The sequence below is a fragment of the Nerophis ophidion genome, linkage group LG03 (genome assembly GCF_033978795.1).
Source record: "Nerophis ophidion isolate RoL-2023_Sa linkage group LG03, RoL_Noph_v1.0, whole genome shotgun sequence".
NCBI classification, from domain to species: domain Eukaryota; kingdom Metazoa; phylum Chordata; class Actinopteri; order Syngnathiformes; family Syngnathidae; genus Nerophis; species Nerophis ophidion.
Window position 1 is genome coordinate 85,619,957 of NC_084613.1, and position 13,520 is coordinate 85,633,476.

Here is a 13,520-nt window from a genome sequence, read left to right on the forward strand (position 1 = left end):
CCCCCCCACCCCCATCCCCCCCACCCCCGCCGGGCCGCGGGACAAATTATTAAGCGTTAACCGGTCCGCGGATACAAAAAGGTTGGGCACCACCGATCTAAATTACTGCCTATCTCTCGGTCGTAATATTTCCCGATGTACCTGAAGGCATCGCGGGCGCGGGCATGGCAGGGGGGCGGGGTTATGCAAATGAGCAGTGGTTGAGCGACTAGATGCGCGGGACATTGCTCGCCACAGCGCACACAGGACACAAGGTGCACGTCTTCGTCGCTCCTAAACCCCAGCAAACAGACTCTTTGAGCGCCGTCAAACTGCAGCGAACATGTCTTCGAAATGCCCCAAGTGTGAGAAGACGGTCTACTTTGGTGAGTAATTGAGGCTTTGTTTCATTCACGGCTGTGAAAATGAATGACTATTGTGACATGATGGGGATGTTAGCTAAACATGCTGCTAGTAGTGATATTATTACTTGGAACAAACGCCAAATAACTCTTAAACAACATCTGCTAGGTTTGAATGGCATTGTACTGAGTGACTGGAGGTAGGAAAATAAATGGATGGATGTATTAATTAATCAGCTACGGGGGTGACCAAAGTGCGGCCCAGGGGCCATTTGTGGCCCGCAACATGTCTTTTAAAGGCCTACTGAATGTTAAAGTTAAAGTAGCAATCATTGTCACACATTGATTGATTGATACTTTTATTAGTAGATTGCACAGTTCAGTACATATTCTGTACAATTGACCACTAAATGGTAACACCCCAATAAGTTTTTCAACTTGTTTAAGTCGGGGTCCACGTTAATCAATTCCACGTTAATCAATTCCACGTTAATCAATTCATTTTACCACACTAGGTGTGGTAAAATGTGTCCTCTGCATTTGACCCATCCCCTTGATAACCTCCTGGCAGGTGAGGGGAGCAGTGAGCAGCCGGGATGACCACGCCCGGGAATCATTTATGATGATTTAACCCCCAATTCCAACCCTTCATGCTGAGTGCCAAGCAGGGAGGCAATGGGTCCCATTTTTTTATAGTCTTTAATAGGGATGCACCGATTAATCGGTAACCGAATATGGCAAAAAAAGCCACATTCGGCCTTCGGTGGAATGAGTTAAAAACAAGGCCGAATAGTGGCGTGTGACGCAATTTTTTGACGCGGTGACGTTGGGATATGTTGTGTACCTGTATAAGTGTATGAGGTTACAAGCACACACTTATTGAGATTTAGTGGGGCCTCTGTTTACATTATTAGCCTGTTGTGTAGGCTACCTGTATAAGTGTATGAGGTTACAAGCACACACTTATTGAGATTTACTTGAGCCTTCTGTTTACATTATTAGCATATCTACTGTGGCTAAGCAGACTTTTGCCAAAAGGACAATAATTCATTTGTTGTGGGTTTATCCACTTTAATGCACTTTATTTTTTTTTTTGGAATGCATGTTTTGTTTGAAGGCCTAATATAAATGAAAAACTTTGTGCTTTTTTTGAAAAGCAAAGGCTACTGGATTATTAAAAAAATGTCAATATTCAATAAAAAATGACTTTATTTGAAAAACATGTCTAAATATTTATTCTAGGCTATTTATGCAATATAAAAAAAATGTGAAAAACTGCATTCATTATTCGGTATTCGGCCTTCGGGCAAGCGTTTAAATTTTATTCGGCTTCGGCTTCGGCCACAAATTTTCATTTCGGTGCATCCCTAGTCTTTAGTATGACTCGGCCGGGGTTTGAACTCACAACCTACCGATCTCAGGGCGGACACTCCAACCCAGGGGTGTCAAACTCAAATACAGAGTAGGCCAAAATTTAAAACTGAACAAAGCCGCGGGCCAAGGTTGAAGAAATTAAGCGTTTAATAGGGACCCAAACAAGTTTTGCAATGAATATTGAACATCCATCCATCCATTTCCTACCGCTTATTCCCTTTTGGGGTTGCGGGGGGAGCTGGCGCCTATCTCAGCTACAATCGGGCGGAAGGCGGGGTACACCCTGGACAAGTCGCCACCTCATCGCAGGGCCAACACAGATAGACAGACAACATTCACACTCACATTCACACACTAGGGACCATTTAGTGTTGCCAATCAACCTATCCCCAGGTGCATCTCTTTGGAGGTGGGAGGGGCCTATCCCCAGGTGCTTGTCTTTGGAGGTGGCAGTGGCCTATCCCCAGGTGTATGTGTTTGGAAGTGGGAGGAAGCCGGAGTACCTGGAGGGAACCCTCGCAGTCACGGGGAGAACATGCAAACTCCACACAGAAAGATCCCGAGCCTGGATTTGAACCCAGGACTGCAGGACCTTCGTATTGTGAGCCAGACGCACTAACCCCTCTGCCACCGTGAAGCCGAATATTGAACAAGCAAGGCTTATATATGGCAGCACGGTGGGACAGGGGTTAGTGCATCAGCCTCACAATACGAAGGTCCTGAGTGGTGTCTGTGTGGTGTTTGCATGTTCTCCCCGCGACTGCGTGGGTTCCCTCCGGGTACTCCGGCTTCCTCCCATGGAACAGGCAGAGCTTATATAACGTAATAGTGCAAAATCAACTTTTAAAAAACAAACGAAAAAACATCAGTGGTATATTAAATAACATTTTATTTTAAAAAATTAATGACTCTTTTGTATTTGCAGCTTTCTGAGGTAAATATCAACATTAATTTTTTCCACAGGCTAACAAATTCGAAAATAAAATAAAAATGAGGTGAGCGGGGTTTGGTGGTTGCGGGGGGGTGTATATTATAGCGTTCCGGTAGAGTTAGTGCTGCAAGGGGTTCTGGGTACTTGTTCTGTTGTGTTAGGGTGCGGGTGTTCTCCCGAAATGTGTTTTGTCTTTCTTGTTTGGTGTGGGTTCACAGTGTGGCGGATATTTGTAACAATGTTTAAGTTGTTTACACGGCCACCCTCAGTGTGACCTGTATGGCTGTTGGCCAAGTATGTGTGTGTGAAAGCCGCATATATTATGTGACTTGGCCAGCACGCTGTTTATATGGAGGAAAAGAGGACGTGATGACATGTTGTAGAGTACGCTAAAGGCACGCTCCCAATATTGTTGTCCGGGTGGAAATCGGGAGAATGGTTACCCAGAGTGATTTTCGGGAAGGGGACTAAACTTCGGGAGTCTCCTGGGAAAATCGGGAGGGTTGGCAAGTATGAGTATTAGCGGTGAATGTGGTGCTCTAATGTTAATTTGATATTGCCTCAAGGGCCAAATGAAATTAAACGGCGGGCCACAGTTTGACACTCATGCTCTAACCACTAGGCCACTACTACCGACCACGCAGTCTGATAGTTTATATATCAATGATGAAATATTAACATTGCAACACATGCCAATACGGCTGGTTTAGTTTACTAAATTGCAATTTTAAATTTCGCGCAAAGTATCCTGTTGAAAACATCGCAGTATGATGACGCGTGACGTCACGGATTGTAGCGACATGTTGTTCCAGCCCCGATCCCAGCTATAAATCGTCTGCTTCAATCGCATAATTACACAGTATTCTGGACATCTGTGTTGCTGAATCTTTTGCAATTTGTTCAATTAGTAATGGAGACGTCAAAGAAGAAAGATGTAGGTGGGAAGCGGTGTATTCCGGCTGCCTTTAGCAACACAAACACAGCCGGTGTTTCCTTGTTTACATTCCCGAAAGATGACGGTGAAGCTTTACTAATGGAACAGAGCGGTCAAGCGATAGTTTATATGTTACTGATGAAATCTTGACATTGCAACACATGCCAATATGGCCTTTTTAGTTGACTAAATTGCAATTTTAAATAAAGCGCGAAGTACCCGATTGAAAACGCTGCGGTATGATGACGCGTGTGCGTGACGTCACGGATTGTAGCCGACATTTTGTTCCAGCCACGATCCCAGCTACGGGTCGTCTGCTTCAATCGCATACTTACACAGTATTCTGGACATCTGTGCTGCGGAATCTTTTGCAATTTGTTCAATTAATAATGGAGACGTCAAAGAAGAAAGATGTAGGTGGGAAGCGGTGTTTCCTTGTTTACATTCCCGAAAAATGACGGTAAAGCTTTACTATGGAACAGAGCGGTCAAGCGATAGTTTATGTCACAGATGAAATCTTAACATTGCAACACATGCCAATACGGCCTTTTTAGTTTACTAAATTGCAATTTTAAGTTTCGCGCGAAGTACCCGATTGAAAACGCTGCATTATGATGACGCGTGCGCGTGATATCACGGATTGTAGCGGACATGTTGTTCCAGCCCCGATCCCAGCTATAAGTCGTATGCTTCAATCACATAATTACACAGTATTCTGGACAACTGTGTTGCGGAATCTTTTGCAATTTGTTCAATTAATAATGGAGACGTCAAAGAAGAAAGATGTAGGTGGGAAGCGGTGTATTGCGGCTGCTTTTAGTGACACAAACACAGCCGGTATTTCCTTGTTTACATTCCCGAAAGATGACGGTGAAGCTTTACTATGGGACAGAGCGGTCAGGCGAACATGGTTCCCGACCACATGTCAAACGGCAGGTTTCGGTGAGAAAATTGTGGTAATAAGTCGGCTCTTAACGTAAACATGAGCGGATAGCTTGCGTCGTTCCTCATGCACCTGTCAAAGAGGAAGATGCGGACTCTTGCCTCCTCCGACCGGCGGCCCCCGAATGTGGGATGCTTCCACCGTGGATGGGGGGGGGTAAAAAAGCTCAGCCCAGCCCCAACGGCTGCTTTCGCTTCGCCTAGTCGAGAAACGTGGCTTCCCTCAGAGACACTGGCGGTCACCACACCCGTGGCCACACCCTTCCGACTTTCAGGTACCGTAAAATCTCACTAAAACACTAGTAACACAATAAGCAGTTGTTTTTTTTACCTTTATGGCTTTCCTCAAGTTATTACTATACATTTTTTGTGAGCTGAACAGAGGGAACAGTTTTATTCGTATCAAGTTCAAGTTTTTCGTATTTGTATCAGTACTTAAGATTCCAACATGGACCAAAAATTGTATTCCTTTTTACATTTTGATGGAGTTGTGACATTTTTCGTAATACTTCTTTCTGTTTTGTCATTTGAATCCAACATTTTTTTGGTGTGACCTGAACCCAGACAGTACTTTTACTGGGATAAGGTTCGTATTTTGTGTGTTTGCATAATAAAAAAAAGCACAAAGTCCGAATTTAATCTGAAAAAATGTGATGCACCATATTCAGGTTTATTCAATTTTGGCGGTTTTTGAACTCCCCATAGTGTTTACATGCAAAATCTTCCACTCCTTCTTTGTCTCATTTTGTCCACCAAAAGTTGTATGCTGTGTGAATGCACAAAGGTGTGCTTTGTTGATGTCATTGACTTGTTGGAGTGCTAATGAGGCATATTTGGTCAGTGCGTGACTGGAAGCTAATTGATGCTAACATGCTACTAAGGCTAGCTGTATGTACATCATTATGCCTCGTTTTTAGGTATATTTGAGCTCTTTTAATACCCTCTAATTTGATCCTTTTTGTATATAATTTAGTTTTGCATGTCTCATGCCACATTATCTGTATGTAATATTGGCTGCATTTCAGAGAGTTGTTTGTGTGCCATGTTGTTCCAGACCACAGCAAACATTATCTTGCCAAAGATTGTAATAAATCTACTAAAATAAGACAGCCTGCCATTTCCTTTAACTTGGACACACACATCTATAACTTTGGCCATTAAAAGCCAGTCATTTCCAGGAGTTATCTCACTTTCTAAATAACCTCTGATTTACTAATGGTTTTTAATGTGTAGAATAAATATTAAATTTCAACTTTTCTGTCAACAAAGATTTGTTTCAGCCTGTGACACATAGTCATTTTGATAGTAGGCTATTATAGCTAATATAGACACTTACGTTATGTTTTGCGTTCAGTATAACACTTACATAAGATTTTTAAAGTAATTTTGATAGTAGGCTATTATAGCTAATATAGACACTTACGTTATGTTTTGCGTTCAGTATAACACTTATATAAGATTTTTAAAGTAATTTTGATAGTAGGCTATTATAGCTAATATAGACACTTACGTTATGTTTTGCGTTCAGTATAACACTTATATAAGATTTTTAAAGTCCTTTTGATAGTAGGCTATTATAGTTAATGTAGACACTTACGTCATATGTTGCCTTCAGTATAACACTTATATAAGATTTTTAAAGTCCTTTTGATAGTACGCTAGTATAGCTAATATAGACACTTACATCATGTGTTGCCTTCATTATAACACTTATATAAGATTTTTAAAGTCATTTTGATAGTACGCTAGTATAGCTAATGTAGACACTTACGTCACGTGTTGCCTTCAGTATAACACTTATATAAGATTTTTAAAGTAATTTTGATAGTAGGCTATTATAGTTAATATAGACACTTACGTCATGTGTTGCCTTCCGTATAACACTGATATAAGATTTTTAAAGTCATTTTGATAGTAGGCTATTATAGTTAATATAGACACTTACGTCATATGTTGCCTTCAGTATAATACTGATACAAGATTTTTAAAGTCCTTTTGATAGTAGGCTATTATAGCTAATGCAGACACTTATGTCATGTGTTGCCTTCAGTATAATACTGATATAAGATTTTTAAAGTCATTTTGATAGTACGCTAGTATAGTTATTATAGACACTTACGTCATGTGTTGCCTTCAGTATAACACTTATATAAGATTTTTAAAGTCCTTGTGATAGTAGGCTATTATAGCTAATGCAGACACTTACGTCATGTGTTGCCTTCAGTATAATACTGATATAAGATTTTTAAAGTCATTTTGATAGTACGCTAGTATAGCTAATATAGACACTTACATCATGTGTTGCCTTCATTATAACACTTATATAAGATTTTTAAAGTCATTTTGATAGTACGCTAGTATAGCTAATGTAGACACTTACGTCACGTGTTGCCTTCAGTATAACACTTATATAAGATTTTTAAAGTAATTTTGATAGTAGGCTATTATAGTTAATATAGACACTTACGTCATGTGTTGCCTTCCGTATAACACTGATATAAGATTTTTAAAGTCATTTTGATAGTAGGCTATTATAGTTAATGTAGACACTTACGTCATATGTTGCCTTCAGTATAACACTTATATAAGATTTTTAAAGTCCTTTTGATAGTAGGCTATTATAGCTAATGCAGACACTTACGTCATGTGTTGCCTTCAGTATAATACTGATATAAGATTTTTAAAGTAATTTTGATAGTACGCTAGTATAGCTAATGTAGACACTTACGTCATGTGTTGCCTTCATTATAACACTTATATAAGATTTTTAAAGTCCTTTTTATAGTAGGCTATTATAGCTAATGCAGACATCAAAACACTTAAAGTCCTACTGAACTGAGATTTTCCTTTTTAAACGGGGATAGCAGGTCCATTCTATGTGTCATACTTGATCATTTCGCGAAATTGCCATATTTTTGCTGAAAGGATTTAGTAGAGAACATCGACGATAAAGTTCGCCACTTTTGTTCACTAATAAAAAAGCCCTGCAACAAAAAGAGCTATTCGGACCGAGAAAACGACAATTTCCCAATTAATTTGAGCGAGGATGAAATATTCGTGTTTGAGGATATTGATAGCGACGGACTAGAAAAAAAAAAGAAATACAATTCAAGTAAAAAAAAATTGCGATTGCTATGTTGTTAGACACATTTACTATGATAATTCTGGGAAATCATTTATCTTTCTATTTTGTTGATAGTGTTTTAGTGAGTTTAATAGTACCTGATAGTCGGAAGGGTGTGTCCACGGGTGTGTTGACGCCAGTGTCTGATGGAAGTCGACGGCAGCTGTATGGACGGCACAAGCTCAGCCGATCTCCGTTAAGTGGCGACTTTTTACCACAATTTTCTCACCGAAAACTGCCGGTTGACAAGTGGTCGGGATCCATGTTCGCTGGACCGGTCTGATCCATAGTAAAGCTTCACCTCCGGGAATTTTAAACAAGGAATCACCGTGTGTTTGTGTGGCTAAAGGCTAAAGCTTCCCAACTCCATCTTTCTACTTTGACTTTTCCATTATTAATTGAACAAATTGCAAAAAATTCAGCAACACCGATGTCCAAAATACTGTGTAAGTATGCGGTTAAGGCAGACGACTTTTAGCTGTGTGTGTGCGCAGCGCTAATATTTCCTAACAGTCCGTGACGTCACGCGTACACGTCAGCATTCCGCGACGTTTTCAAGAAGAAACTCCCTGGGAAAACTAAAGCAGCCGTATTGGCATGTGTTGCAATGCTAATATTTCATCATTGATATATAAACTATCAGACTGCGTGGTCGCTAGTAGTGGCTTTCAGTGGGCTTTTAAATAAGGCTTTTCATTTTTTGCGGCTTCAGACAGATTTGTTTTTTTTCTATTTTTGGTCCAATATGGCTTTTTCAACGTTTTAGGTTGCCGACCCCTCTGCTAAGTTATGCAGTGATGATTTATTACGTTGTACAGTATAAGTGCCACAACCTTAGTAAAAGTGATATAAAGACAACTTCAAAGATACCTTAGCCTTCATACTTTATATTTTGTGAGAAAAAAATGTGGAGGGATTTAGTTGACTATACTAAAAGTTATTCAATTTAGATGACTAAAATATGACTAAAACAAACACATGTTCATCAAAAGACTATGACTAAACTGCTGTCAAAATTAACACCGTTCCCATTAGCTGCATTCTCAGCCACCTCGTACTTGTCGTAGTTTACGACTTAGAATGCATAAACAAAATAAAAACCTACGTGTTCTTGTCTTTAAATCAATGATAGGCACAGTTCCCTTTTAAGGTTTACAGCATTCCTGTGTTCTTTCTTTTTGGAAGAAAAGGACCAACAGGGTGAATGATTCACAGAGACAAACTTTAGTAAAAGCCAAAAGGTCAACGCAAGCCAAAACCCAACCAACTGATGATGCTTTATTGCGTTAAAAGGCAGCTAAAATGCACACTTGACTCCTATTTCGTGCTGATTTATTCTACTTTGACTGTGATTGGTGCCATTTTTAATTTGTTGTTTTGGTAAACACTTGGGTTACAAAGGGGTGGTAAGTTTCCGGAAATTTACCACGAGAATTTAAGCTCTGGAAGTTTGGAAATTTTGACAATTTTTTGATTACTCAAAGTGGGACACCGTCCATCTTATTCTGTGGAATACGATGATAAGCTTGTAAAACATTAATGCAACGCCACACACAGATATCAATAGTCGGCTAAACAATTGGAGTAGTCTTTAAAAATATTTGACTGATGGCCACATGAATAGAAATAGGCTAGATCAGGGGTCGGGAACCTTTTTGGCTGAGAGAGCCAAAAAGCCAAATATTTTAAAATGTATTTCCGTAAGAGCCATATAATATTTTTTTTAACACTGAACACAACTTAACGTGTGCATTTTTAGGTAAGACCAACATTTCTAGAGTATAATAGGTCTCTTATTCTGTGCAATAACATTGTTATTCTGAAGCTAACTGTAGAGGGGGCGTGGCCCGCGGCGCATACCTTTTGGAGTTGGCAGAGTTGTTTGGAAGCGACATCGAGGAAGAAGATTTCATGGGATTTATGGATTAGGAGTGAGAGATAGTTTGGTAAAGGTATAGCATGTTCTATATGTTATAGTTATTTGAATGACTCTTACCATAATATGTTAGGTTAACATAGCAGTTGCTTATTTATGCCTCATATAACCTACACTTGTTCAGCCTGTTGTTCACTATTCTTTATTTATTTTAAATTGCCTTTCAAATGTCTATTCTTGGTGTTTGGATTTATCCAATAAATTTGCCCCAAAATGCGACTTATTCTCCAGTGCGACTTATATATATGTGTTTTTTTCCTTCTTTATTATGCATTATTATTATTATTATGCACAGGGATCTATTTTAGGCCCCGTCCTGTTCGCTCTTTATCTCCTCCCTCTTGGAGATATTTTTAAGAAACATGGAGTGTTTTATCACTTTTATGCAGATGATTGCCAAATTTATATGCCGATTTCAAAAAGCCCCAGCCCCCTGACACCCCTTCTTAACTGTCTTTAGTGTTTGATTTATTTATTAATGTTTAGACAGAGATGAACAGAACAGAAAAACAACAATACACTTTTTTTTTTCAAAGAGAGAAAAAAAAATTAAATCAAATCAAGTAAAGCTAAAATAGAAATAACACTACTTATACATAGAAGAGAAAAAACAAACATCCACCCCAAAAAGGAACACAAAAAAAACAAAAAAATAAACAAAAAACCAAACCTTGCTTAGACTGTCACTGGCATAGCTCAGTTGGTAGAGTGGCCGTGTCAGCAACTTGAGGGTTGCAGGTTCGATTCCCGCTTGTCCCATCCTAGTTACTGCCGTTGTGTCCTTGGGCAAGACACTTTACCCACCTGCTCCCAGTGCCACCCACACTGGTTTAAATGTAACTTAGATATTGGGTGTCACTATGTAAAGCGCTTTGAGTCACTTGAGAAAAGCGCTATATAAATATAATTCACTTCACTTCACTTCACTTATACAGTAATGACATAAAACAAATATACTGTACGTAGACCTTCAGTATGTAAACCAACCAGAAAACTGTTAAAAGAATAAAAATCACTGTTGTACCTTTGTGGATGGTTGGTCAAAAAAGGTCAGAAAACACTTCCACACCTGATAAAACTTCCTTTCAGAACCCCTCATCACAAGTCTAATTTTCTCTAGTTTGAGATGATATAAAACGTCTTTTACCCAGTGTGAAACTGTGGGTGGGGCAGCTTCCTTCCATTTCAAGAGGATCAAGCGGCGCGCTAATAAGGACTTCTTAACTGTCTTTGCGACGTCAAGGCTTGGTTAGCCCAGAATTTTTTAACAATGAATGAGGGAAAAACGGAAATTTTAGTTTTTGGTCCGGCCCTCACTGACTTGGGACCATTGCAAAATGATGTACGTCCCAAAGTCACCAGCCTTGGCGTCACTATAGACAGCCATTTTAAACCAGACAAACAAGTCAATGGCGTTTTAAAATTGTGTTTTTATCACCTTCGTCTTTTAGTAAAGGTTAATCCGTTTTTATCTTTTAACCTTTTTGAACAAGTGGTGCATGCTTTTATTTCAAGTGGCCTGGACTACTGCAGTGCACTTTATGCTGGCATTAGCCAAAAAGCTCTCTCCCGGTTGCACGACTTTTAACAGGGGCCAGGAAACGCCAACATAGAACCCCAATCCTTGAGAGTTTGCACTGGCTCCCTGTTCATTTTAGAATTGATTTTTAAAGATTGCTGTTTGTTTTTAAATCTTTACATGGACTGGCACCTCAATATATCTCGGACCTCATCCAAATTTACATTCCTGCGCACGCTCTGAGGTCCGAGAGCCAGCTCCAGCTCGTGGTGCCCAAGACCAGACTTAAGACCAGGGGAGACAGGGCGTTCTCTGTGGTCGGCCCTAAGCTCTGGAACACTCTGCCCCTCCATGTTCAAACTGCTTCCACAGTGGACTCTTTTAAGTCTCGTCTTAAGACCCACTTTTATTCTTTGGCTTTTAACACTACGTGAGTTGTGTGGTCCTCTGTTGTCCTCTGTGTTTTTTATACACTTTGATTTATATTTTACTGATAGGTTGATTGGCAACACTAAATTGGCCCTAGTGTGTGAATGTGAGTGTGAATGTTGTCTGTCTATCGGTGTTGGCCCTGCGATGAGGTGGCGACTTGTCCAGGGTGTACCCCGCCTTCCGCCCGATTGTAGCTGAGATAGGCGCCAGCGCCCCCCGCGACCCCGAAAGGGAATAAGCGGTAGAAAATGGATGGATGGATGGATGTTTTAGTGAAGTGAATTGTGAATTATATTTATATAGCGCTTTTCTCAAGTGACTCAAAGCGCTTTACATAGTGACACCCAATATATAAGTTACATTTAAACCAGTGTGGGTGGCACTGGGAGCAGGTGGGTAAAGTGTCTTGCCCAAGGACACAACAGCAGTAACTAGGATGGCACAAGCGGGAATCGAACCTGCAACTCTCAAGTTGCTGGCACGGCCACTCTACCAACCCTTTTAAAATAGTTTTTAATCATCCATCCATCCATTTTCTACCACTTATTGCCTTTCGGAGTTGCGGGGGGCGCTGGCGCCTATCTCAGCTACAATCGGGCGGAAGGCGGGGTACACCCTGGACAAGTCGCCAACACAGATAGACAGACAACATTCACACTCACATTCACACACTAGGGACCATTTAGTGTTGCCAATCAACCTATCCCCAGGTGCATTAATCATATTTGCTTTTATATATATATATATATATATATATATATACATATTTTGTATATTGGTTTTTATATTTATTTATTTTTTGTTTTTATTCAGTCATTGGTGGAGCATAATATTGTTTTTTTTTTTAAATATTGTTTTGAACATGGCTGTGCAGGACTTTGGAAACGTTATTGTTGTTTAAATGTGCTATATAAATAAAGTGGATTGGATTGAGAATACTCAAGAATACTCTGGGCAGGGTTCTTGAGGGTGCATGGGAGTTTGCCCGACCAGTCTACATGTGCTTTGTGGACTTGGAGAAGGCATTGGACCGTGTCCCTCGGGAAGTCCTGTGGGGAGTGCTCAGAGAGTATGGGGTATCGGACTGTCTTATTGTGGCGGTCCACTCCCTGTATGATCAGTGCCAGACCTTGGTCCGCATTGCCGGCAGTAAGTTGGACTCGTTTCCAGTGAGGGTTGGACTCCGCCAAGGCTGTCCTTTGTCACCGATTCTGTTCATAACTTTTATGGACAGAATTTCTAGGCGCAGTCAAGGCGTTGAGGGGTTCCGGTTTGGTGACCGCAGGATTAGGTCTCTGCTTTTTGCAGATGATGTGGTCCTGATGGCTTCATCTGACCGGGATCTTCAGCTCTCACTGAATCGGTTTGCAGCCGAGTGTGAAGCGACCGGAATGAGAATCAGCACCTCCAAGTCCGAGTCCATGGTTCTCGCCTGGAGAAGGGTGGAGTGCCATCTCCGGGTTGGGGAGGAGACCCTGCCCAAAGTACCTAGGAGTCTTGTTCACGAGTGAGGGAAGAGTGGATCGTGAGATCGACAGGCGGATCGGTGCGGCGTCTTCAGTAATGCGGACGTTGTACCGATTCCGTTGTGGTGAAGAAGGAGCTGAGCCGGAAGGCAAAGCTCTCAATTTACCGGTCGATCTACGTTCCCATCCTCACCTATGGTCATGAGCTTTGGGTCATGACCGGAAGGATAAGATCACGGGTACAAGCGGCCCAAATGAGTTTCCTCCTCTCCCTCAGAGATATGGTGAGAAGCTCTGCCATCCGGGAGGAACTCAAAGTAAAGCCGCTGCTCCTCCACATGGAGAGGAGCCAAATGAGGTGGTTCGGGCATCTGGTCAGGATGCCACCCGAACGCCTCCCTAGGGAGGTGTTTAGGGCACGTCCAACCGGTAGGAGGCCACGTGGAAGACCCAGGACACGTTGGGAAGACTATGTCTCCCGGCTGGCCTGGGAACGCCTCGGGATCCCCCGGGAAGAGCTA

The 13,520-nt window shown here is 41.1% G+C and overlaps 1 protein-coding gene across 1 annotated transcript in view; it reads left to right on the forward strand.

Moving 5' to 3' along the window:
* The first annotated feature begins 205 nt into the window (after positions 1-205).
* crip2 (cysteine-rich protein 2) overlaps positions 206-13,520 on the forward strand; it is a 77,501-nt gene continuing 64,186 nt past the window's right edge. The window contains exon 1 of the mRNA XM_061896255.1: positions 206-365. Coding sequence (XP_061752239.1) covers positions 323-365 — 43 coding nt within the window. The 5' untranslated portion in view covers positions 206-322. The remainder of the gene's footprint in view (positions 366-13,520) is intronic.